Source organism: Triticum aestivum, chromosome 3A, assembly GCF_018294505.1.
Source record: "Triticum aestivum cultivar Chinese Spring chromosome 3A, IWGSC CS RefSeq v2.1, whole genome shotgun sequence".
In the NCBI taxonomy this organism is placed as follows: domain Eukaryota; kingdom Viridiplantae; phylum Streptophyta; class Magnoliopsida; order Poales; family Poaceae; genus Triticum; species Triticum aestivum.
In genome coordinates, this window is record NC_057800.1 from 123,281,006 (window position 1) to 123,308,612 (window position 27,607).

The 27,607-nt window shown below is 47.3% G+C and overlaps 1 protein-coding gene across 1 annotated transcript in view; it reads right to left on the reverse strand.

Annotated features, from left to right (window-relative positions):
- Nucleotides 1-2,696: 2,696 nt before the first annotated feature.
- LOC123056848 (adenylate isopentenyltransferase 5, chloroplastic-like) overlaps nt 2,697-27,607 on the reverse strand; it is a 65,335-nt gene continuing 40,424 nt past the window's right edge. The window contains exons 2-4 of the mRNA XM_044480099.1: nt 11,172-11,309; nt 4,169-4,178; nt 2,697-3,842 (exon numbers count right to left, since the gene is read on the reverse strand). Of these exons, the coding sequence (XP_044336034.1) occupies nt 2,745-3,842; nt 4,169-4,178; nt 11,172-11,309 (1,246 nt within the window). The 3' untranslated portion in view covers nt 2,697-2,744. The remainder of the gene's footprint in view (nt 3,843-4,168; nt 4,179-11,171; nt 11,310-27,607) is intronic.

Consider the following 27,607-nt stretch of genomic DNA (forward strand, 5'->3'; position numbering starts at 1 on the left):
CGTAAGCGTAGTCACTAGAGATAATCACCGCCTCGTCGGCGCTACTTGTAAATAACGACTAGCGAGCAGTGATCGGGACCGGGGGGACATGACATGAGCGAGGAATGTGGCCACGGTCCCGGGGGACACATCATTGGACCGCATGCTTTTGTAAAAGGCTAATTATCACACTGCGTACAAATCATGCTTATCAGAGAGATTCATATCGTTCTCATCATTGCACACTAAGCATCTCGGGGAAAGGGAAAAAGCTTATTGCCTGACAAATCTTATCCGGATGCCCACGCTGGCTGTCTCGACCCGAAAGAACTGCTTAGCGCATCTCCAATGCCGGACCCCTTGAACCGTCCTCAAGTGTCAGACCGTGTTGTCCGGACGCATTTTATCATCCAATATGAATTTGCAACGGTCCTTTGACCCGTTTAAATGTTATTTTTCTCAGAAATCCAAAACAAACTGGGGCTTTGCGGGCGTCCGGGCCGCTTCCGGACCTGTTTATGACTGCCCTGGCCCACCCAAAGCGTCTAGATCATCGCCACGCTTGCTTCTGACCGCCTTGAACCACCCAAAAAATCGTCCCGCTCTGCATGCGTTCCCGAACGAAGCATCAACGCCGCTCCAGAGCGTCAATGTCGTATTCATACCCATCCAGAGCCAATGCGACATCTCACGTCGCTTCCCGTGCACGCGACTCATCCACGTTCAAACGACAACCTATCGTTCCACCTCCCTACATTAAACATGTGCGGTTGCCGACAAATCTACTCCAGTGTCGCCCGTTCGTCCGGCTGCCGCCCACCATTAACCATCTCACCACTTTCCCTGTCATCCGGCCACTATTTAAACTCCAGCCTATGCCATAGCCACATCCATCCTTCTACGCTCTGTCTCTCCTCTCCACGCCATGCTCGTCATGGCCCCCTTGAGCTCCAAAGCCATTTGAGACAATCTCTCATCTGAGCAGAAGACGTAGATCGCCGTCATTGCTATAAGCAGGCAGGCAGACGGAGGCCAGCGTTGTGGACGTCCCAATGGATGACGCGGCCGCCGACGAGTCAGCGCCACCCTCCTCATCGGTCCATGCCGGCATCACCAAGGGCGAGGCATGTGCTCACTACACCCAAATGGTGTTGGCCGAGCGGGAGGCCACGTTTCGGCAGACGCAGACCGACCAGGAGTACAACCTCCGGCTCCTCGACGAGCACATGTTCACAGCGGAGCAACTCGCCACCGGCACAGCCATCGCGCCGGACGTGGACCTGGCCGAGCAGGAGGCATTGGTCGACTCCTATCGCACCGCCCGCGACATCTGCCATGAGCTCTGGGGGTACAACCTCCACCAGACTGAGCTAGAAGCCGCCTTCAAGAAGATCGACGAGGTGGCGGATGAAGTCTACGACAAGAGCGAGACGAGGACGACGTCACCAGCTCCGCCCCACCGAAATGACCACAAAGCTGGCACGTTTGCGGGTGCCACCAGCAGTGTGGATCAGTAGAGCAGGAAGGTCGCCGACACTCGGGTTCAAGGAAGGCCACCGTTCTTTCGCTCAGCTGAAGCCAAGCTTGGTGGGCTCATCATCGTTGGCCGATTTTCCACAAGATCTTTGTAGAGTTGCACGTTGGGCTGTTCTTAATGAACTCGTAGCTTGAAATTGATAATCCACCAACTTGTCTCGAGTTATCGTTGGGATAACAATGGAGAGAGTTTGTATAAGTTGAGCTCCTTCAAATCCATATTCACATGCATGTCCATTGCTCTCTGCGAAAGTTCCCACATGTCAACAACAACACATGGAAAGTCACATATCACAATACATATATTTAGTTACTTACGCTTGCACGCATAGCCGAAGCACATATTCATCTCTCGGCCATTGGGCTTTGGAACTGGGATTTGCTTATATGACTTAGGTCATTCGATGTTAGGACCTCCCGTCATATATATGGCTATCACGAGAGCATTTTCGAATCCATGCCAACCCCATGAGTCCGAGGATATCCACTTAGGAAAATTCATGGGCAGGAATGACCTCAAAACCATTGCCCAACGGGTTGGATATCCATGAATATCCGGTTCGCGGGTATCTACCGACAAAATATATATGGGTATAAAATGACCTCCAAACCCATGTACAACTGGTTGAATATCGGATAATCTTGCAATCCCTAGTATCCTCATCCCTGTTCAAGATGATATCCTCGGTCTTTCACACATGCGGCATAGGACGTTCATCTAAAGGTGGGCTAGCGGTTACATACGAGAGTGACTCTACCTCGATGGTATTTCCTCTATTGTCGGTCTTCCATGGCATAATCTATGACTTAATGTTTATAGCACGTCCAAAAGCATCAGACATACATATATTAAGATAGAGACCACTAGTTGACATGTATCTAAATATATTTCTTAATAAGTGATCCCATTAACATATTCCTCTCAACACTCAACTATGCATTAGAAAAATCTTCACACATATTATTAATCTAAATATTCATATTCATACAACCACTGAAATACATTGCAAATAATTAGCGCATGGGTGTCATCTACTCCAGTCTAGTAGTGTGCAGTATACAATGCATTAGGCTTTTCTATAACTTAATGGATAGAAGAGCACAACTAGATAAAATAAATCAATAAAATGATTATAGATCACAAGCTGATACTAAATAAATGGATATATGGTATGGTTAAGTTGATTTTTTTAGGGGTGGTACGGTTAAGTTGATGAGAGTCTCGAAACTCAAACTGCTGCGGCCGCTTTCCTTGGATGAAACCCACGAGACGTCGGCCCAGTCTCGAGTAGCTGCAGACCACACCTGTCGGCCGCTTCGACGATTCCGGCGACGGCTGCATGCTTGGCCCCCGTGCTTAGCTCCTTCCCATCCGTGCTCACATCCGCCACCATCCCTCCAGGAGAGCGAATAAACATGTCAACGACGCACGCGGCAGGCCCGACGACATCCGCCTCCCACAGGGTGCGCTCCGCCTCTTGGTCCGTCGCCTTCCCGACCTTGAGCGAAAGCACCCTGGTGACATCGAGGCGGCGGATGCTCCACCCAGGCAGGCATCGCAGGCGGTGGACCTTCCGGAGCTGACTGCACACCAGCCTGCATGTGTTCTCCTTGATCTCGCCGACGGCGGCCTCAAGGAGCCCGGCCCGTCGTTCCTCGTCTCCCTCCAGCGCCCCTGCCGCCTCCTGCCGGAAGTAGGTGTCCATCTCCGGCACGCCAATGGCCCTCCTGATCCCACGGGAGTAGTCCGCGTCCGCCCGGTAAAACTCCCGCACCTCGCCGACGAGCCCTTGCTCCACCATGCAGTCGACGCGGTCGCCGACGTACCGCTCCAGCACCGACGTGTCGGCGTCCACCCAGAGGAAGCAGCAGTCGTACCGCCGGCGGAACCCCGGCTCGCCGTCCAGCAGCGCCTCGAGGTAGCTGTTGGACCCGCCGGCGATGATGGGCAGGCGGCCCCTCGCGAGGACCGACTCCACGGCGCGCGTGGCGTCGCGCCGAAACTCCGCCGCGGCGTAGTCGGCGTTGGGGTGCACCCCGCCGATCATGTGGTGCGGCACCCCGGCTTGCTCGCGGACGGTGGCCTTGTTGGTGACCACGGGCAGGCCGTCGTGGACCTGGATCTTGTCCGAGTTGACGACCTCGCCGCCGAACCGCAGCGCGAGGTCCACGGCCAGCTTGGACTTGCCGGTGGCCGTGGCGCCCATCACAATGACCACCTTGGCTTTGCCATTGCCGCTCGCTGCCGCGCTAATGGCCCTCATATGCATGCACAAGTCAGAAGTACAGGTCGTCGCGTCTGTTCGCCTGCTGCGCTCGAGAAGAGCCTACGATTTTCGAGGAGGTCGATCGGTGCATGAAACTAGCGGGAGATGGCCGTCTATTTATACTAGCCTGCACGTAGAATTTTGGTTCTTGACGGTGTGGTTCTAGGAAGGGAGGAGACCGTCACTGTCCTGAACCTTAGCTGTGTCCAACGCGCATGCTTACGTTCTCCCCACGGTCAACTTTAAAAAAAAACTAAAATTCCGATGGTCTCGTCACTGGCAAGCTTGCTGCATTTTGTTTAGCATTTCTTCGTTTCATCGGTGGATTGGAAAAGGAACGGTCTCTCTCGGGTTCCATGTCAAGATCACAGGAACCTGACACGTACCTGCATTGCCCTGCCAGTCAGAACACAACTGGCAATTAAGCTACTCCTGCAAATACAACCGGCATCACTACTATATATACTCATGAATGCTGATTCACAAAGTTATCTGATGGTTTTTTTTAATCACAATTCGCAAAACAAAAGCTATCTGATTTTTCTTCTTCTTAAATTTGAGTCACGCATTTACCTTATTACTACCTCGCCGGTGTAATCTTAGGTTTATTATCCTTACGCAATTTTAGGACCTGAAGTTTTCAAAAAAGTTACCGGGGCGAGACTGAGAATGAGCCAAAGGTTAACAGTGCCTCCACGTTATGAACACAGATAATATTCGTTCAAAAACATTAGTACTGGTCAAAGTCACGAGTTGACCGGTATTGAATTTGATTTATTCAATGCGGGGATGTGTCAACTGCACTATGTGAAGTTACTCGCGGTGTACGTACGTGTTTGTTTCCCGATCGAGTCGGTGGGTCTGAACGTCCCGAACTGCTTCTTCCAGGGAAACTCGATCGATTCTCGCGGAGAAAAGAGGAAAGACACCGCAGTAATTTGCACGTTGCAGGGGGTGAAGAGACCGAGCACCGTGATGCTCAAAAAAAAAAAAGAGACCGAGCACCGTGCTTTTACCGTCACCGTCACGGAGTTAGACCGCGCTCGCTTGAGGAAGATTGACCCACCGTCTAGAATGCATGGACCAGAAACTAATTCGTGGGGACTGAAATGGCCCGGATCTGTCTACTAGAGCTGCTTGTTCCAAGTGGAAGGAAGGAACTCGAGGTATGAAAGCCCCATGAGACTCCCATGCATGCTTGAATATTTCTCAACAAGCAAAGCTAGGACAATCTTTGTTGCCAAGTACTCCAACATCCATACTTATTACATGTATCCAACAGCAACTCGTGCTTTTTTGTGTGTGGAAAGGGCACCCACTCATGTTGAATCTATGATATTGTCTATGAGAAAAACATATACAAAACCATTTAACCCGGACTCTTCTTTATTATGTCAAAAAGGGGAAAACCAGACTCTTTCTTCTCGCGAATTATATTGACGGTAGGTAAGCTAAAGTTACTCAGCTATTAATCGCTCACAAATTGGTGGGTGGACAACTTTTACTGGTACCATTGGACTTCTCGTACGTACCGAAGACTTACATTTGGAGGAGTCAACAATCACGAATAATCCTGATAAAAAAAAGTAAATAAATTGTGAAAGTTGTTCTTGTAGAGGGGGGGGGGGGGGGGGGGGATAGCAGGTGCTACGGGCTTCACATGGTCCCATGCTAGCGTTGGATCTAAGATCCAATGGTCATCATATGAGCTTCAGCAAATTTTCAAAACAAACCTATAGGAGCCTCATAATTATGATAAGGTCTAGGGCTCCTCAGATGACCTCGGATATCATATCTACCGGTTGAGCTCACTCTGGTGCATGGGAGGAATACCCGTTTTTGCCTGTTCTTGTAGTATACTTTCTCTATTTCAAACTGCCAAACATATTACTCTCGCTAGGACAAGCGCTTGACTAATAATTACTCTATTAGCATGTACTTTATGTGACATAAAGTTAATGTCATCGAATTCGTATCTCAAGGTACTTACTTGTGGTTATGATTTTGAATTAGAAAAATTACATCATAATATATAGTACAATTGTTGGTCAAAGACTTGTCTTAAAGAAACTCAATATTGTTGGTAATTTGAAATGGACCAGGTACAATAAAGGATGTGCAGTTGAGTACTCCACAAGGCTCAACAAATAGTCTTGTTCCAATAAGTAATACTAATATTCAAAAGGCTCTTTGCTTGGGGTCACAGCCTATAGCAAAGCCATCTAAAGATAGCCAGCGTCGAGGGGAAAAGGGGTTGCTTTGACCACATACTATTACTCTGAGCTTTCCACATTATTTTTATTTATTTAAAATGGAGGCAAAAGATTTGCCTCATCCATTAATTAAGAAGAGATTGGAGTTTGATTGTTTGTGTTATAACACACCCCAGTCCCCAAGTTAGAAAAAGAAGTCATTACTCTTCTCGCATGATTGTTCCTAATTTCTTAGCACCAGCGTTCACCCAAAGTGTCACCTATTTCTTGATGTTATGTAGAAGGAGCATGTGAGGGCTCTCTGTGGTGGAAGACATATGCGTTTCTTCCATTAGAAATGGACCAAGATGTGAGCATAGTGAGCAAGGCCTTCGCTTGCAGTTTGGGATGGTAGTGTCGGATAAGCCAACCCACCATTCCTTAGCGGATTGCAACAAGTGTCACATGGAAGTATCAATGCACTCAATTTGTATCCACTCGTTGATCATGAACCAAAGCCTTATCGTGAATCGACACTTGAAGAAGAGGTTATCAACCGGTTCATATACCTGCTTACATAAAGGGCATAGGCCACTGCTCGGCCATCCACGTTTAATAGTACCAAGGAATTGGGCCTTGTAAGCGGACTCCTCTAAGTACTTTTCACTATTGTTGTGTTACCACACTATGTCATCCTTGGCTCACCGAGGTGGAAGCCCCGCAAAATGACCCAATGCTCATGAATTCATGAAAGTGCGCGAGATAGAAGCTTGGCGTCATTTTGATCTTGGAAACCCAAGCATCGTCCTTCAAGGCTTCCCAAACCTTCCGACTTTTTCTTGTATAAGCCTCGTTAATTGGGGTGCAATGTCTTTGGGTTTCCCAAAAGGCATGTGCACACCATTGCCAATAGTGATGATTGTGGAGGCATAGAACAAGGCATAATCCATGTCATCACAAGGGTTGCCCATATCAACCCACATCTCTTATAACAAAACCACCTTAGCCCGAGGGCCGGTGCATCATATTTGTCATGCGAGGGCACACAAAAAATCCAAACTCCCACGAAGACATGCATTGAGCCCCGGGGCGGGGGCGAGGGGGGACCAACACATTTCAGCAAAGACTAGTATTGCATATCACTGTCTGTTAATTCCAATTGTTTTTAGAATGGATAATTGTATTGAACTAGTGGTTAGGGCCTGCCATTGCGGGCCTCTTGAGAGGAAGCTCTATGTGTATTTCTCCCTCTTAAAGAAGAAAAGGGAAAAAACCTTACCTTCATCTCACAATTAGAAAAAAAAACTTTCTGGCAACACGTGGACATCACATCCATCTCAAAAAGAAAAAGGAAAAGCCTAAAAAAATCTCAAAAAGAAAAATGGAAAAGTCTCACTCCCATTTTCTAAAACTAATCTAAAAAAAATTCTCAAAAGAAAAAGGTCTCACTTTCTTCTTCCAGAAATAATCTAAAAAAACTCAAAAAGTGTCTTGCCATGTCCAACTAGCATACGCCACGTGGCCATGCTGGTTGGCCGCCCTTCTCCCACACGTTAATGTGATTATCGCATATAATTAGACAAAGTATGAAATCCGACTCCATTCAAATATAACCCATGACACCTAGCCATGAAAGAACAATTAAGAATGCCTATGATGGGAGCACAAAATCAGCAGGTGCCCATTGGGAGGCTCCCAAAGTCGGCAGTTCGATGGGTTGTGAGCACAGCAAGTGGTGTGCCCAACCACCGCCATGTATCGTGCGCTGGCCGCAATCCCGTGAGTACAATTTTTTTGCATGTTTTTTTAAGATTTTGCTTGGTATTTTCTAGGTTTTTAAAATTTGTTTTTAGCCGATTTTTCTGTTTTTTTCTTAATTCTACGTCTTTTTCAACTTATGTCTCGTAGTAGGGTGTGCTTTTCGCGTGAAGCATAATTCCGCTTCCCCCAAAAAGTGAAGCAGTTGTGCTTCCATGGTTGTTTTTGTTTTCGATTTTTTGTTTCCTGGTTTTTCTGGTTCGTGGATCCTTTTTTGTTTTTTCCTAGTTTTTACCTTTTCCATGGTTTCTATTCTTTTAGTTTGCTTGTCTCAATTTTTTTTGGTTTCCAGTTTTTTCAGTTCGCACGTGAAGCACTGCTCGTGTGTAAATTGAATTGTGCTTGCCCAAATAAGTGAACCACACACCAACGAAAGCACAAGTTAGTTTACTTAGAAGTATGGGCTAGTACATGTTGGAAGCACAAATTATTACAAGTTGGAAGCACAAATTTGGCTGGAAAAAAGGTTTGTCGAAACCTATCAACATGACATCTAGTTTCAAAAAATATCGACACGAGAAATGCAATGGTGAAAATGATTCATGATTTGGATGCACGATTCAAGAGATAAAACATTTCGAGAAAATGAATCTACAAAAATGAGCACAAACAAACTCACCCATGACAGTGCGTGGAGATAAATTCAACCAAAACTCCCTCGTTGCAAAAGTGTCGCACATGTGGTGCCCCTCTTGTCGCAATCAGAGGAGGCGGGACTGATCTTTGCAAGATGTACCCCTTCATGAGTGATTCAGTGTCTATGATCGCGTCAATAGACATTTAGTGAGTTCCAACATTATGCTTCAACATTATTGTTGTGGTCCACCTAGGGCATAGCCTGCAGCTACCTATGGCACTTTGGAAAATTTATCGAGGGTCGTCGTGTTAGTTCTCCATGATAGCTTGGTTGTCGTGCAGCCTATCGGATATGATACCTCGATCGTCAAACAATCGGCCTCAAACCTAACCTTGGGACCGACGCGAGCGACATGAAGACAAAAGCTATATCATCACATATTAATATTGATTTGTAGAGACTATTGATTTTTCAGAAAGGATCCAGATCTATTATAAAAATTCACCAGAAGTACAAATCGCTTCAAACATAATATAAAATTACATTGAGGTCCCTAGACCACCAAATGACCACCACCCCTGCCAGGATGAGCCTTGGACGTGTCACTATCACTGCTCATCTACTGGAGCCGTTTTGACCTTGTCGATGACATCCATAAAGTCTTCGTGCACATGCCTCTAACGAGCAGCGCCCTGGAGCCGCACTCATCGCGGATGGACCACTGAATACATCTGAAGCACCTGACAATAACCTCACAGTCCCAAGGAATCAATGCCGAAGCTCCATCGGCCACGTAGAGATGGACGAACTCAATGAGGATCGCGGCCTGGAAGACAAACTTGAAGAAGAAGCATCGCCATCTGCCAGCGTCGCACCCGCGAGGACTAAAAAACCCTAACCAAACTACTAGCTGAAGTGTAGGCATCAGGATTCCCCTCCCTGCCACTGGCCGCCAAAGCGGTAGATGGAGGGGAGGCGAATCCACGGGCTGTCTGACGTAGCCTAGTGGGAAAAGTTTGCCCTGGCCGCACATGGAAGGGGGGAAATGCTTCACTTTATAAGGAGCTAGATTAGTAGAAACTAGTATTGGTTAAAAGCTTTCAGTTTTCCTTGTATAGTAACTTAGAATTATATGGGGTAAAAGAAAAAAATATTGATTTGGAACTCTAGTTCATTAAAGTTTAAGCTTTATTATCATTCAAAAGTGAAGAGTCACTGACCAACTAAGGAGATGGAAATAGCACCCATCTTATTTCAGTTAATATGCAAACTCCTCATTAAAAAATTGTGGCTCTAGTAAAAGTTCCACTAAGTTAAAACTAAAAGTGTGTCATATGGCATGCAATCTACAACTGTGGTTATTGGATTATTGGTGCTCTTTATGCTTAAATTAGGACTTTGCGAGGAATAAGGTTTGTCGCGTCATATTGCCGTTCTGCTGGTGTTTTTATCGTCGAGAGGGGATGCATGGAACTGTGTCTTTGGCAGGTCTTTCGATATCCATAACTTATTGAATGTGAACTTGAATTGAGAGAAAAGGTGTGCTACATGTCTTCATTCTTGTAAGTCCATCAATATCAAGAACATAAAAGAGTTTTTATAGAGAAGGATTTCTCTTCAGTTCTAATACTTTTCTTGAATGGCTCGTGTTGCGCTAGTGATACGAGGGTAAAACGCTGGAGTTGGCTTGCTGACTCGAGGAGGGAAAGGCTCCATTTGCTTCAGTGAATGGAGGAAGAAAGACCATAGTAAATGACTATGTAATTGATTGATGGATATGATAGTGGTGCAAGATCGAGACAGAGGAACCATAGGAATTTTATGCCATGTTCCTTGCTTACTTCTCAAGCCCAATATCATTCCTCCTGTAAGACAATAGGTTTTGGGGGAACCGGCACGACCCTCTAGGGGTGTCCTATCACATATATATAATGAAGGGGTACAACGTTACATCATACGTACACATATATGGGAACTATACAATCTAATACCCTCCCTCAATCTTAGCCACTTCCTAAAGAATCTAGAAGGGTAAGATTGCACCGACAAGTCTCGAACTGTGATAGAGGCAATGGCTTGGTGAAGATGTCTACAAGTTGATCCTTGGAAGAGATGAACTTGATCTATAGTTGCTTCTGAGATACACGTTCCCGTACAAAATGATAGTCAACTTCAATGTGTTTCGTTCGGGCATGAAATACCGGATTAGCAGACAGGTATGTAGCACTGATGTTGTCACACTAAAGAATAGGAGACTGTGATTGAGATATACCCAATTCCTGAAGCAAAGACTGTATCCAGATAATTTCTACAGTTGCATTAGCCACAGCCTTATACTCAGCTTCAGTACTGCTACGCGAAACAGTAGCTTGTTTCCGAGCACTCCAGGCGATCAAGATAGAACCAAAGAACACAATATAGCCCCCCGTGGATCGCCAGCCATCCGGACTGCCAGCCCAGTCCGCATCAGAATAAGTCGAGATGACCCCAGAGGGGTTTGGTTGAATGTGCAAACCATAGGACAACGTGAAGCGAATATAGCGCAAAATGCGCTTAACCGCAGACCAATGAGTGTCTCGAGGTGCCTGAAGATACTGACATACTCTGTTGACAGCAAAGGAAATATCTGGATGTGTGATCGTCAAGTACTGAAGCCCACCAACAATACTCCTATACTGTGTTGCATCAGCAGAAGTTAGAAGCTCACCATCTACAGCAGTGATCTTGTCAGTGGTAGACATAGGTGTAGTAGTCGGTTTGCACTTAAGCATCCCAGCCCGTTGCAATAAATCCAAAGCGTACTTCTTCTGCATCATAACAAGACCATCAGAACCAGAAGCAACTTCCATGCCAAGGAAGTAGTGAAGCTTCCCAAGGTCTTTGACCGCAAAGTCAGCACCAAGAGACCGAACAAGAGCAACAGCAGCCAACGGAGAGGAACTGACAAGTATAATATCATCCACATAGACCAGCAGATACATAGTAACTTCGGGCCTTTGTAGAAGAAATAATGAAGAGTTAGCGGCCGATGATGCAAAACCATGAGCATGAAGAGTTGTCGCAAGACGAGCATGCCAAGCACGAGGAGCCTGCTTCAGACCATAGAGTGCTTTGGTGAGACGACACAAATAATCAGGATGATCAGGATCAGAGAAACCAGGGGGCTGCCGCATATAGACCTCCTCCTCCAGTACACCATGGAGGAAAGCATTCTGCACACAAGCTGACTAAGAGACCAACCCCGAGTAACTACAAGAGAGAGAAGAAGCCTGATAGTAGTAGGTTTAACCACTGGACTGAAGGTGTCTTCATAGTCAAGACCATAACGCTGCCGAAAACCTCGGGCAACCAGTCGCGCCTTGTAGCGCTCAATAGACCCATCAGAATGCTTCTTCACTTTGAAAACCCATTTAGAGTCGATGACATTAACACGGGGTGGTGGCGGGACAAGAGTCCATGTCTTGTTACGAAGAAGAGCATGATACTCCTGCTCCATGGCCTCTCTCCAATGAGGTATACTCAGAGCAGCTTGATACGTACAGGCTCAGAGGCCGGATCCGCATGAGCAGCAGCCAGACATGCATCCAACCAAGCAACAATACCATCATGGCGCTGTTTGGGCTAAAAAACACCACTGCGGCTCCGCGTATGTGGTCGTTGAGGAGCCACGGGAGCCACAGGAGCCGGAGAGGGCTCCGTCGATACTGGACTGAGCGACGACAGCGACGACGACGATGGTGACGGCGACGACGACGATTGAGACGCCCGGCCAGTGACGGAGATGCCTCAGCCAGCACAGGCGAGAGCGCGTCGGAGCTGGGTGAGCTCGACCCAGGCGAGACCGGCGTGGCAAGCCGAGGGGCCGACGAGACCGGCGTGACAAGCCGAAGTGGCGAGGCCGGCCCAGAGGCCAGAGGCGCCGAGATGAGCAACGGAGGCACCGGGGGCACCGAGACGGTCGGCAAGGGCGCCGAGGCCGACGACCCAGGAGCCAAAGGCGCCGACACAGGCGGCCCAGAGACCAGAGGCACCGGCCCAGAGGCCTGGGGCGCTGAGATGCACGGCATCGCTGGGTGATCAGTCGAACGTGCATGGGCACGAGGACCGAGGCCATGTAGGGGCGCACCCTGATCGTCGTGAGCCGCTGGCGAGAGCGACGAGGGAGGCGATGACGCCTCCAAAATTTTCAAACGAGTCCCACGTCCCGTGCCTGCATCATGGTTAGGCAACAATATAGGAGAATATGCAACATCATCAAATTGGTCAGAGGCAACAGAGGATGAATGCATAGATGGTGGTTCAGCAGTGGACACAGGAAGTTTGGCAAAGGGAAAAACATGCTCATCAAACACGACGTCCCGAGATATATAGACACGATTTGTGGGAACATGAAGACATTTGTAACCTTTATGAAGAGATCTATAGCCAAGGAAGACTGTAACACCCCCAGTGTCATGCTATAGTAATCCCCTGTTAATGGTGCCATGTCATCAACTGTTGCTAATCTTCACTTGATCCAAATCACCATTCAAATTCAAATCCAATCTAAAGTAAAAAAAATCATATTTGTCAGACATGAAATCTAAAATGTTCATCTTGTGCCAAATAATCCCATAACTAATATTGGTAGTGAACCAACATTTTCACAAAGTGATTAAGTGCACTAAATTAGCTAAAACAATGCTTATAACTTTTGTTTAAATGCTTTTTAATTTGTAAAAATGCTAACCTGTTTTATTTAAGTGCTAAACTAATTGTGGCAGTAGCCTAAAACATGATGATATTTTAGGTGTAAGTTTTATAATTTCTAAAACTGTTTTGGTTCAGAAAAGTTTTAGAAAACAGAAAAGTTTTCAAAAGAAAAAAAACTAAAAGAAAAAGAAGAGGTGAGAGAGAGAGAGAAGAAGCCCCTGACCCCCCCCCCCCTTTTCCTCACTGGGCCTCGACCCCGCCGGCCCAGTCGGTGTAACGCCCCGAGACCGATGTGCCAGGTGTCCTCCAGTTATTCGCTGTTGTTGCCTTGTCATTGCTTGCGTGTCATGCATTGCATATCATGTCATCATGTGCATTTCATTTGCATACATGTTCATCTCATGCATCCGAGCATTTTCCCCGTTGTCCGTTTTGCTATCCGGCGCTCCTATGTCACCCGGTGCCCCTTTCTACCTCTTTTCGTGTGTGGGTGTTAAACATTTTCGGTTTGGACCAAGACTTGTCATGCGGCCTTGGTTTACTACCGGTAGACCGCCTGTCAGGTATTGTATCATTTGGACTTCGTTTGATACTCCAACGGTTAACCGAGGGACCGAAAAGGCCTCGTGTGTGTTGCAGCCCAACACCCTTCCAAAGTGGCCCAAAAGCCACATAAGACCTCTCCATCATCTCGGCCGTTCGATCACAATCGCGTGGCCGCAAACCGCACCTCATTTGGACTCTCCTAGCTTCCTCTACCTATAAATATGTGGCCTCCCCCAAAATTTCGCGCAGTACAAACCCTAGATCCAATCCCTCCGCGCCGCCGGACATGTCTGCCCGTGCCGGACGCGTCCACCGCTGCCGGCCACATCACTCCAGCCAATCCGGTGCTGCCACGTCATCCCGGCGACCGCTCCCGGCCAACCGGAGCGCGCGACATCAGCCCGCGCCACGCCCTCTCCCCCCCCCCGCCGCGCGGCCCGCGGGGCCCAGATCCGGCCCGCGCGGGCCCGGTCACCGCTGCCGTCGCCCGCAGGTGCTCACCTGCCGTGAGCGCCGCCTCACCGTTGCTGCCTGCTTGGTCGCCGGCCACCGCGCGCCGCCGCCACCTCGCGCCGGCGCCGCCACCCCCGCTCTCCACCGGCGCCCTGCCCCGCCGCCTCGGTCACCGGTTCTTCACATCGTCGCTGCCGTGGAGGAGCACGCCGCCGTCCTCCGTCCGGCCGGCCTCCTCCTCCTTGACCACGCCCGGCCGGCCTCTCCCTCCCCGACAAGTCCCTCCGGCCACCACGAAGTCCGACCGCCGTCGCCATGAACTCCGGCGAGCCTCGGAGTGCGTGCTGCTACAGTGCCCGGCGAGATCCCGATCTGGATCTAGAGCACGGTTGACTTTTGCCTAACTAACCCTAATTTTTATGCGATCTTTGACATGCCGTAACTCTGCATCCGTAGCTCTGATTTGTACGTGTAGCATATCAAAATGTTCGTCTCGACGAGTACATCATTTCACCTCATTGCATCATTTTCATTTGAGCTCATCTTGACGCCCGAAATGTCATTGGAAGAGGGCTATGTGAGTAATTTGTCAGATCTGTTTCAGCAAATGGCATTTTGTCATTTTTGCCATGATTAATGTGTGCATGCTATGCTCCTGAGCTCTACATGCCTACTTGTTAACTGATTTGCATGCTCCAGTTTTTCACTAAGTCTGAATCTGTTTATGTTTTTGCTATGTTCACATGCTTGCAATTGTATTTTCTGATCCCTTTTGGCTCAAGGTCACTAAGGGACTTTTGTTAAGTGCTTTGAGTAGCTTCATGACATGCCTTGATTTTCCATGATATGTTCCTGTAGCATGTAGTTTTCATGCTCTAAAGATTCCTTCCTGCTGATAAATTCCAGACTTGTGTTAATTTCACCAAGTCTGAAACCTGTTATCATTTGCACTTTTGCCATACTTGTTTGAACTTGTTAATGGCTGAATTAGCCGTATCTCAGTGTTCATCTTTTGTCAAGCATCTTAAGTGGATCCCTACCATGTATTTTGTTGCCATGTTTGAGTGCTGTAGCTTATTTATCTTGATGCATTTAGATGGCTACTTGCTGTTAATCGCAGACCGGTGCCATATTTGTTTTGCTTGCCGTTTCCAAACCATGCATTCGATTCCGGTGATCTTTATATCGATTTCAACCGAAATCACCTCACTTTTCCAATGGCACTCTTGGATTTCCAAGTTGAGGCCAGGTCCAATAATTCCTTTCCCAAATCATGTATATGCATTGCATACCGCATCCCGCATATCATACCATGTTCATGTGTTGGTTGTTTACCATGTTGTGCGCTTCTTTCCGTTGTTGCTTCTTCGGGTTGGTTCCGGTAACGTCGCGTTTGTGAGGACCCGTTCTACTATGTCCATTTGTCTTCTTCATGGACTCGTTCTTGTTCCTTGCGGGATTTCAGGCAACATGACCATACCCTCGAAATCACTTCTATCTTTGCTTGCTAGCTGCTCGCTCTTTTGCTATGCCTATGCTGCGATACCTACCACTTGCTTATCATGACTCCCATATTGTTAAACCAAACCTCTAACCCACCTTGTCCTAGCAAACCGTTGTTTGGCTATGTTACCGCTTTGCTCATCCCCTCTTATAGCGTTGTTAGTTGCAGGTGAACATTGAAGTTTGTTCCTTGTTGGAACATGGAGATGTTGTTCCTTGTTGGAACATGTTTTACTTGTTGGGATATCACAATATCTCTTATTTAATTAATGCATCTATATACTTGGTAAAGGGTGGAAGGCTCGGCCTTATGCCTGGTGTTTTGTTCCACTCTTGCCGCCCTAGTTTCCATCATATCGGTGTTATGTTCCCGGATTTTGCGTTCCTTGCACGGTTGGGTTATAATGGGAACCCCTTGACAGTTCGCCTTGAATAAAACTCTTGCAGCAAGGCCCACCATTGGTTTTACCATTTGCCACCTAGCCTTTTCTTTCCCTTGGGTAGGCCTGCCCAAGGGTCATGTAACACCCTCGATGCGGCTATATCTCCCACGTGTCGAAGCACGACTTAGAGGCATAACCGCATTGAAAGCAATGTCGCAAGTGAGGTAATCTTCACACAACCCATGTAATACATAAGGGAAAGAGATACATAGTTGGCTTACAATCGCCACTTCACACAATTACATGAATAAAGCATTACATCATCCAGATACAATCAAGGTCCGACTACGGAACCAAAATAAAAGAAGAACCCCAAATGCGACAAAGGTCCCCGATCGACCCCAACTGGGCTCCACTACTGATCAACTAGAACGGAAACAACACAAAGGACAAGATCTTCATCGAGCTCCTCCTGAGCTTGGTTGTATCACCTGCTCGGTAACATAGGCACCTGCAAACTGGTTTTGGAAGTATCTGGTGAGCCACGGGGACTCAGCAATCTCGCACCCGCGAGATCAAGACTATTTAAGCTTATAGGAAGGATGGAGTAATGAGGTGGAGCTGCAGCAAGCGACTAGCATATATGGTGGCTACAATCACAAAAGAGAGCGAGAAGAGAGGGCAAAGCCCGGTCGATAAAAGTATGATCAAGAAGTGATCCTATAGCAACCTACGTCAAGCATAACTCCAACACCGTGTTCACTTCCCGGACTCCGCCGAAAAGAGACCATCACGGTTACACACACGGTTGATGTATTTTAATTAAGGTCAACTTCGGGTTTTCTACAACCGGACGTTAACAAATTCCCATCTGCCCATAACCGCGGGCACGGCTTTCGAAAGATAATACCCTGCAGGGGTGTCCCAACTTAGCCCATCACAAGCTCTCACGGTCAACGAAGGAATAGACCTCCACCCGAGACGTTCCGATCAGACTCGGTATCCCGGTACAACAAGACATTTCGACAGGGTAAAACTAAACCAGCAACACCGCCCGAATGTGCCGACAAATCCCGATAGGAGCTGCACATATCTCTTTCTCAGGGCACACTCAGATTGTCCAAGGTACGGGTAGGCCAACCCAGAGTTGCCCCTGGTGGCCACCGGCAGCTGACAGATTGGACCAACACTCAGAGGAGCACTGGCCCGGGGGGGTAAAATAATGATGACCCTTGAGTCTGCAGAACCCAAGGGAAAGAAAAGGCTAGGTGGCAAATGGTAAAACCAAGGTTGGGCATTGCTGGAAGAGCTTTACTTAAGGCGAACTGTCAATGGGTTCCCATTATAGCCCAACCGCGTAAGGGACGCAAAATCCGGGAACATAACACCGATATGACGGAAACTAGGGCGGCAAGAGTGGAACAAAACACCAGGCATAAGGCCGAGCCTTCCACCCTTTACCAAGTATATAGATGCATTAATTAAATAAGATATATTGTGATATCCCAACAAGTAAACATGTTCCAACAAGGAACAACATCTCCATGTTCCAACAAGGAACAAACTTCAATCTTCACCTGCAACTAACAACGCTATAAGAGGGGCTGAGCAAAGCGGTAACATAGCCAATCAACAGTTTGCTAGGACATGGTGGGTTAGAGGTTTGACATGGCAATTTGGGAGGCTGACAAGCAAATGGTAGGCATCGTAGCATTGGCAAAGCAAAAGAGCGAGCAAACTAGCATAGCAAAGATAGTAGTGATTTCGAGGGTATGATCATCTTGCCTGAAATCCCGCAAGGAAGAAGAACGAATCCAAGAAGAAGGCAAACGGTCGTAGACGAACAAATCCTCACAACTCCGGAACGAAACCGAAGCTAACGAGAGAAGCAACCCGGAAAGAAACAAACAACATAGTAAACACACAAGCATAAACAAGTCATGATGCACAAACAAGTATGATGCATGTCCGGTTTAATGAGGCATGGCATGGCAAAGTGCAACAAACAATACTACAAGTTAAGTGGAGCTCAATGTGCAATGAGGTGCATGTTGACGGAACACCACATCAATTATTTAGTTATCTCTCGTTTAAGCTACCCAACAATATTAACTGTTGTTAAACATGGCAAGAGGTGAAGCATAATATAAACTATACCATCTAAACAATTTAAATGGGGCCGGATATAAAAACAACAAATCCGGTAAATCCCCATATGCATTTAGCAATTTAATGCAACAACAAGTTTAAACATTTTAAATGTTGTTATCATGATGCGGATGACATATACAAGTTTTATGCAAATTTTATGAAAATGTTGACATGAGCATGTTATGAAGCATTTGTCATCGTGGTGGAAAGGAAAAGGGTGCCACGACGATGAATCCGAAAATGATGCCACGACAACATATCGGTTCTCCGATAGCCCACGGGGATACCGGTGCAAAAGGAAGTGACGGGAGCGTGCATGGATGGTGGGGTGATCCCGGATTCCGGGTGTCCCACGGGTCGACGGCATGGCAAACGAGGAGGAACGTGCACGAAACAAACGGGCACGATGCAAACATATGGTACATCTCAGACAACATGCATTCGGTCCACGGCGGTCGTTTCGGGTTATACCTTCGAAGCGTTCAAACGAGACGGTTCGCATTCGGAGCAGTGTAGAGGAAGTAGGCGTTCACGGGACGTCGTCGGAAGTAGTTGTACTCGTTCGTTTCGGAGAGGTACTTGACGAATCCAACATCTTCGGGGCAACGGTAGTGGTACACGTTTTTCGTAGATGAACTTGGCGTTCCTGGTTCGGTGGTTGTGGAGGCAGGGGTACTTGACGCATCCATGGAAGGGTCTTGGCGTTCCGGGTACACGGGTCTTCAGGCGACAAGACGAGCAGGGGATGGCCACAACAGCGAAGGTGCAGCTATTGCTGCTGCCGTCTCTGACGGAGGCGAGATCCAGCGGAGGAGCTGGCGAGGCAGCGGCGCTGGGCAGACAAGGAGACGGGGTCGCGCGTAGGGTGGCCCTCCGGGAGGCGCGGGGCGACGAGGAGGAGGCCGCAGGTGAGGGAGGAGGAGGCACGGGCACTGGTGGCAAGTCGACGCCGCGGGGCGTCCGGCAGCGGCGACGCTTGGCATCAGGAAGTGCGAGGAAGGCCGGGATGATGAGGGTGCAGGAGAGGTCCGGGCGGCGGAGGACGACGGATGCGGGTGCAGGGGAGGGACACGACCGCAGGCGACGGAGGGCCGCCGGAGTTGGCCATCCTGGTGGTGTTGCAGAGGCCGGGCGCGGGGCTGATGGAACGGGGTGCGACGCGAGATGTGCCATGGGAGGCGCGCTCGGGAGGAGGGGTCTCGCTCCTCTCTCTTTCTCTGTGGAAGGGGGCACGAGCGAGGGAGAGGGAGAGATCGAGAGGAGGGAGGCGAGGGGATCGAGGGGAGCGGCCGCGAGAGGATCGGGCGCAGGGAGCTCGTGTCCCTGGCTCGATGCGTGTGAGAGGCGGCGCTAACAGGGGAACGAGAGGGAGAGATCGACAGGAGGGAGTCGGGCTAGGGTTAGAGGGGGGCGTGGCTGGGCCTTGGGCCGGCTTAGCCTTGGGTCAAATGGGCTGCGGGGAAGCGGCCCTCTTCTCTCTCTCTCTTATATTTTCTTAGCAGAAAACAATAAAAGAGAAGAAAAGGAAAGAGAGGGTTAGGGAAAGGATTTGCGCATGGAGACAATTTTCCCGAACTCACAAAAATATGCTCGTTCCAAGAAAAATAGAAAGGGGCATGATTGAAAGATTTAAATTCAAACTCATTTGAAATTCAAATGGGTTTGAACTAGGACTTGATGAAAGGAAGGTCCAAAAATGTTCGGATTTTTGGTGGAGCTCCGGAAAATTATGAAATAATAAATGGCAAAGTTGGAGATCAAGAATTAAGACAACAAAGGCATTGGATATTTTGCAAGTGTGTTATGGTTAATTCCAAATAAATGGAATATTTAATATAGCTCCCTAATATTGGAGGATATGTTATAAAGAGAAGTCACCATGTGAGTCCCTCGATTTAAATGGATCGAAAAATCCATACAATTTATTTAGTTGAGGTTTTAAAAAAAATGACATGATGGCATGATGCAATGCAAATGATGCAACAAACAAAACAAATCACACGACGAAACTCGGAGTAGCTGGAAGTCTTCTGGAGCGTCGGTCTCGGAGCGTTACAACACTCCACCACTACAAGAGGATCTCGTCCCGAGATCTAGGATGGCACCGGAGAGAAACGGAAGAGGAAGAGAAGAGGTAAAACTAAGTTGCTTCTTCGACCAATGAGTGAAACCAAAGAACCTTGAGAGGTTGAGCAATTTAAAAGAAAGAGCACAACTGAGAAGAATGAGATTGCAAACAATCCGTTAGAAAAAAAAAGGAACAAGGAACATTACGAGAACTTGAAGGTTGCAAAGACATGAATCAAGAGTTTAATGGACAAGGTAGAATTCGAAACCACTCCGGTTAAAACAAGATGAGAGGGGAAGAATTCGGGCAGTACTCCGGTTGAACATGGAAGGAATAGAACATGAACTTGAGAAGATGGGATGTTACTTGATGAAATCAACAACACACTGCCTCCGGAACTATTGAAAGAACGGCACAATGGGTAAGAAGGATTTCAGACAGCTCTCCAGTTGAGGAAGGAGGGAAAAACTTGATAAGATTAGAGAACTCGAATGAAAACACGACACTCCGGTTAGATGGATAAGCAAGAAAAGAACACGATCCTCACGAATCGAGATGGTGAGTGAAAAGAGCAACGTAACAATGCCTCCGGAAGAAAGAATAGAAGATAGTTCATTGGAATAACAGAATGGAGGGGGAAATGGCAACTTCTGCCACAATTGAGCTTGGAAAGCACCCTTCCAAGAAGGTTACAACGGGGTTGTTGGGAAAAACCAACAACGAAACGAATAAGCTTGTAGTGGGCTTATGGAAAACATCTCAAAATTATGAGGTGACAACCGGCCACTAACGGAAACAATTGCTTGCTTGAGATCAACGAAGAGATGAAAACTTCTTCCACCAAGATGATAAAGAGATAACTTGGATCATTGGCAAGCACCACAAATAGCAACATTCCCAATGGAAGGCTTTTAGGTGAAATATGACACAAGATAACTCCAACAACGAGGTTGATGGATTTAAAAATAACTCATTCTTAACAACATGTGAATCATGGAACATGAACTCAAATTATCAAGAATGACATAATACCACCTCCAAAATATGGTAGAAAGAATTGCACTCCGGATTACCATATGAAGAAAGCTTGAGCTCCTTAGGAAAGAATCTCGATGAAAACTTTGAGAAGGGAATTAAATCCTTGATGAACCATCATGTAGAACCTCCATGAAGAACTCCGGTAAACAAAAGGAATGAAAAGAAAGAGAAATTGAAAACACAAGGTGAATCCTTGCAATGATTTAGATGGATCTCCATGATAATTAGAGCTTGGAACTCCGGGAAAAAGAGAAGATGAAACAAATGAAACCGGGAATTTTAAGGGCCTCCGGAATAAAGAATTAATCACTTGGATGAACAAGAATAAGAATTATGTTATGCTTATCCTTCACCAATTAAATTGATGACAATCAACGGATTTGGCATACTACTTATTCTCGTAGAAAGGATTAAAAGAGATATATCAAAACTTGAGAAGGTCTTCAACGAACCACCGGTAGAATTGAAATAACAAATACATAAATATGATGAACAAGGAAGAGAGATCTTGAAAGAACCCCCGTAAGAATTGAAATTGAACGTAGCAAATGCACAAATCACCGGGAAGAATTGCAAAATGAATGAAGATACTTTAGGGTATTTAGATACATGAGAACGAAGAGATCAAGAACTGATTAGAGGATATTCGTTTGATGCACCGGCAAGATAGGAGAATGATAACTGACAGCTGAGAATGAATAAACCTGAATTGATGGACTCCGGATGACAAACTGAGAAGACTCTTGAATATCTCCTGATGGGTGAAAAAGATTCTCACAATCGAAAACAATTATGAGAGGATGGCAACAAGCTAGCACCATGAATCTTGAAGAGAATAGAGCAAGATTAAAGAGAAACTCTTCTTCGGTCTTCAAATGATGAGAATGACAACGAGAAACACCACCAAGAATTATTGAGGCACACCGGAAGAATCAAAAGCGAAGAGGTTGAGCCAACGATGAAAGAATTTGAAAGATCAAGGAGAAAGGCATTTGACTGATGATAACTCAATGTTACGTCAAACTTGGAAAAGAATTTGAGAGTAACGCCGGGAAAATAAGAAGAGTCAGGTAAGATCCTGGAAAAAGACCTGTGGGTTAGGGCCCGCTAAAAGGATACACCGTTGAACGATTGATTGAAATAGATATTGCACCGGTAGAATTAAATGACTTGAATGAGATAATAATCTCCAAATAGCTTGAACAGATTGAGAATGGAAACACGAATCTTCTGAGATATCTTGAGCACTCCGAATAAGAATAGAGAGAGATGAACAATTATGAGAGGCACCGGCATGGGATAGCAATGAAATACAGAAAAGAATATGATCAACCCCGAAAGCTTGAATTGACAACACCGGAGAAGAAAAGGAATGAAGAATGATGAACTTGAAGCTCCATTAGAATCTTCATGAGAATCACCGGATAAGAACATTGACGGAAAAGAATGGAGAAACTTCCCATCAATAAAATGGATACTTGAAGAAGAAATCTTAGTCCTTGAAGAAAAACAAAAGGGAGGGAGGGTGGGAAAAACAAAGGCAACTTGGAGACGGATGAAACAACACCATTGAGAAGAAGTGATAAATGATCTTGCAAATGTTGACGTGAACGGATCCACTTGAGGAGAGACACACCGGTTAAAAAAAAGGATTGACAAGACAGACTCGATGATCAAGAAGGATTAGTATTCACATAGGAATATGAGAACACCATTTGGAAAAGGTATGGAATCAACATTTGACTTCGAAGCAACTCGAATACCACAACTCAAAACAAAACAAAGGATTGGCTTGCAAAATAAGCCAGAACAAACATATGATAGAGATTTCGTCCGAAGTTTTCGTGGTGGGGCCTACACGGGCTCGATCGTACAACACCATCATGTACAAGGCAGTGCACATGACATACGAAGCGTCCCCGAGTCGGCATAGCCAAGGACTCTTTAAGACACAACGAGACCACTGTAAAACCAACCGTGAATAGGCGGACCACTAGACGTCGAACCCCAATTTCATATCATACATCCGTCAGAAAGATATCCTAAGAGCTACTTGAATTCCCACCTATGAAACTCCCGAAATTTTCCGGTTATGCAATCAGGTGTTGGGGATACAGGGGAAGCATAATATCTCACCCAAAACTAACAAATCCTACATCCAGCTGTATCCATCCTTCAACACATAACCAAGAAACCTTCGGAAATCGTCTACCTCAACCTTCGAAAAGCATCCGTTATACAAGTCATGGCAATACTCCCGTACTCACCTCAGTACTGGGTTATCGGGGTTATCTCACCAACAACTGCATAAAAGAGATTTTCGATGTCGGCGTACTAAACTCAGGTATTCCAGAACTGCAACGATAAAATTATGACGACAACACCTCAGAGCTCAACTCCCCGGGACACTTCCACTAAACCCCTGACAGGAGGCACCAAGACAATGTTCTCATCATAAAACCATCGGAACAATTCCAAGATACCCGCGTGATCCTAAAATTTTTTTTAGTGAAATTTGAGAAGAGAAGAGTCAAAACTCTACGTCAGGATGCCTTACCAGAGCGATGAAGAGACTGGTGAGTAAAAAGAATTCCTAACTCTCCGATATATATAATCCTAAATGACTCAAAATATTTTTCTAGACACAACTCGGCCGCTAAAAAACGATCAAGCAATGGGGCTCCTAAGGTCGGGGAAGGCTCTGATACCAACTTGTAACACCCTCGATGCGGCTATATCTCCCACGTGTCGAAGCACGACTTAGAGGCATAACCGCATTGAAAGCAATGTCGCAAGTGAGGTAATCTTCACACAACCCATGTAATACATAAGGGAAAGAGATACATAGTTGGCTTACAATCGCCACTTCACACAATTACATGAATAAAGCATTACATCATCCAGATACAATCAAGGTCCGACTACGGAACCAAAATAAAAGAAGAACCCCAAATGCGACAAAGGTCCCCGATCGACCCCAACTGGGCTCCACTACTGATCAACTAGAACGGAAACAACATAAAGGACAAGATCTTCATCGAGCTCCTCCTGAGCTTGGTTGCATCACCTGCTCGGTAACATAGGCACCTGCAAACTGGTTTTGGAAGTATCTGGTGAGCCACGGGGACTCAGCAATCTCGCACCCGCGAGATCAAGACTATTTAAGCTTATAGGAAGGATGGAGTAATGAGGTGGAGCTGCAGCAAGCGACTAGCATATATGGTGGCTACAATCACAAAAGAGAGCGAGAAGAGAGGGCAAAGCACGGTCGATAAAAGTATGATCAAGAAGTGATCCTATAGCAACCTACGTCAAGCATAACTCCAACACCGTGTTCACTTCCCGGACTCCGCCGGAAAGAGACCATCACGGTTACACACACGGTTGATGTATTTTAATTAAGGTCAACTTCGGGTTTTCTACAACCGGACGTTAACAAATTCCCATCTGCCCATAACCGCGGGCACGGCTTTCGAAAGATAATATCCTGCAGGGGTGTCCCAACTTAGCCCATCACAAGCTCTCACGGTCAACGAAGGAATAGACCTCCACCCGAGACGTTCCGATCAAACTCGGTATCCCGGTACAACAAGACATTTCGACAGGGTAAAACTAAACCAGCAACACCGCCCGAATGTGCCGACAAATCCCGATAGGAGCTGCACATATCTCTTTCTCAGGGCACACTCAGATTGTCCAAGGTACGGGTAGGCCAACCCAGAGTTGCCCCTGGTGGCCACCGGCAGCTGACAGGTTGGACCAACACTCAGAGGAGCACTGGCCCGGGGGGGTAAAATAATGATGACCCTTGAGTCTGCAGAACCCAAGGGAAAGAAAAGGCTAGGTGGCAAATGGTAAAACCAAGGTTGGGCATTGCTGGAAGAGCTTTACTTAAGGCGAACTGTCAAGGGGTTCCCATTATAGCCCAACCGCGTAAGGGACGCAAAATCCGGGAACATAACACCGATATGACGGAAACTAGGGCGGCAAGAGTGGAACAAAACACCAGGCATAAGGCCGAGCCTTCCACCCTTTACCAAGTATATAGATGCATTAATTAAATAAGATATATTGTGATATCCCAACAAGTAAACATGTTCCAACAAGGAACAACATCTCCATGTTCCAACAAGGAACAAACTTCAATCTTCACCTGCAACTAACAACGCTATAAGAGGGGCTGAGCAAAGCGGTAACATAGCCAATCAACGGTTTGCTAGGACATGGTGGGTTAGAGGTTTGACATGGCAATTTGGGAGGCTGACAAGCAAATGGTAGGCATCGTAGCATTGGCAAAGCAAAAGAGCGAGCAAACTAGCATAGCAAAGATAGTAGTGATTTCGAGGGTATGATCATCTTGCCTGAAATCCCGCAAGGAAGAAGAACGAATCCAAGAAGAAGGCAAACGGTCGTAGACGAACAAATCCTCACAACTCCGGAACGAAACCGAAGCTAACGAGAGAAGCAACCCGGAAAGAAACAAACAACATAGTAAACACACAAGCATAAACAAGTCATGATGCACAAACAAGTATGATGCATGTCCGGTTTAATGAGGCATGGCATGGCAAAGTGCAACAAACAATACTACAAGTTAAGTGGAGCTCAATGTGCAACGAGGTGCATGTTGATGGAACACCACATCAATTATTTAGTTATCTCTCGTTTAAGCTACCCAACAATATTAACTGTTGTTAAACATGGCAAGAGGTGAAGCATAATATAAACTATACCATCTAAACAATTTAAATGGGGCCGGATATAAAAACAACAAATCCGGTAAATCCCCATATGCATTTAGCAATTTAATGCAACAACAAGTTTAAACATTTTGAATGTTGTTATCATGATGCGGATGACATATACAAGTTTTATGCAAATTTTATGAAAATGTTGACATGAGCATGTTATGAAGCATTTGTCATCGTGGTGGAAAGGAAAAGGGTGCCACGACGATGAATCCGAAAATGATGCCACGACAACATATCGGTTCTCCGATAGCCCACGGGGATACCGGTGCAAAAGGAAGTGACGGGAGCGTGCATGGATGGTGGGGTGATCCCGGATTCCGGGTGTCCCACGGGTCGACGGCATGGCAAACGAGGAGGAACGTGCACGAAACAAACGGGCACGATGCAAACATATGGTACATCTCAGACAACATGCATTCGGTCCACGGCGGTCGTTTCGGGTTATACCTTCGAAGCGTTCAAACGAGACGGTTCGCATTCGGAGCGGTGTAGAGGAAGTAGGCGTTCACGGGACGTCGTCGGAACTAGTTGTACACGTTCGTTTCGGAGAGGTACTTGACGAATCCAACATCTTCGGGGCAACGGTAGTGGTACACGTTTTTCGTAGATGAACTTGGCGTTCCTGGTTCGGTGGTTGTGGAGGCAGGGGTACTTGACGCATCCGTGGAAGGGTCTTGGCGTTCCAGGTACACGGGTCTTCAGGCGACAAGACGAGCAGGGGATGGCCACAACAGCGAAGGTGCAGCTGTTGCTGCTGCCGTCTCTGACGGAGGCGAGATCCAGCGGAGGAGCTGGCGAGGCAGCGGCGCTGGGCAGACAAGGAGACGGGGTCGCGCGTAGGGTGGCCCTCCGGGAGGCGCGGGGCGACGAGGAGGAGGCCGCAGGTGAGGGAGGAGGAGGCACGGGCACTGGTGGCAAGTCGACGCCGCGGGGCGTCCGGCAGCGGCGACACTTGGCACCTGGAAGTGCGAGGAAGGCCGGGACGATGAGGGTGCAGGAGAGGTCCGGGCGGCGGAGGACGACGGATGCGGGTGCAGGGGAGGGACACGACCGCAGGCGACGGAGGGCCGCCGGAGTTGGCCATCCTGGTGGTGTTGCAGAGGCCGGGCGCGGGGCTGATGGAACGGGGCGCGACGCGAGATGTGCCATGGGAGGCGCGCTCGGGAGGAGGGGTCTCGCTCCTCTCTCTTTCTCTGTGGAAGGGGGCACGAGCGAGGGAGAGGGAGAGATCGAGAGGAGGGAGGCGAGGGGATCGAGGGGAGCGGCCGCGAGAGGATCGGGCGCAGGGAGCTCGTGTCCCTGGCTCGATGCGTGTGAGAGGGAGAGATCGACAGGAGGGAGTCGGGCTAGGGTTAGAGGGGGGCGTGGCTGGGCCTTGGGCCGGCTTAGCCTTGGGTCAAATGGGCTGCGGGGAAGCGGCCCTCTTCTCTCTCTCTCTTATATTTTCTTAGCAGAAAACAATAAAAGAGAAGAAAAGGAAAGAGAGGGTTAGGGAAAGGATTTGCGCATGGAGACAATTTTCCCGAACTCACAAAAATATGCTCGTTCCAAGAAAAATAGAAAGGGGCATGATTGAAAGATTTAAATTCAAACTCATTTGAAATTCAAATGGGTTTGAACTAGGACTTGATGAAAGGAAGGTCCAAAAATGTT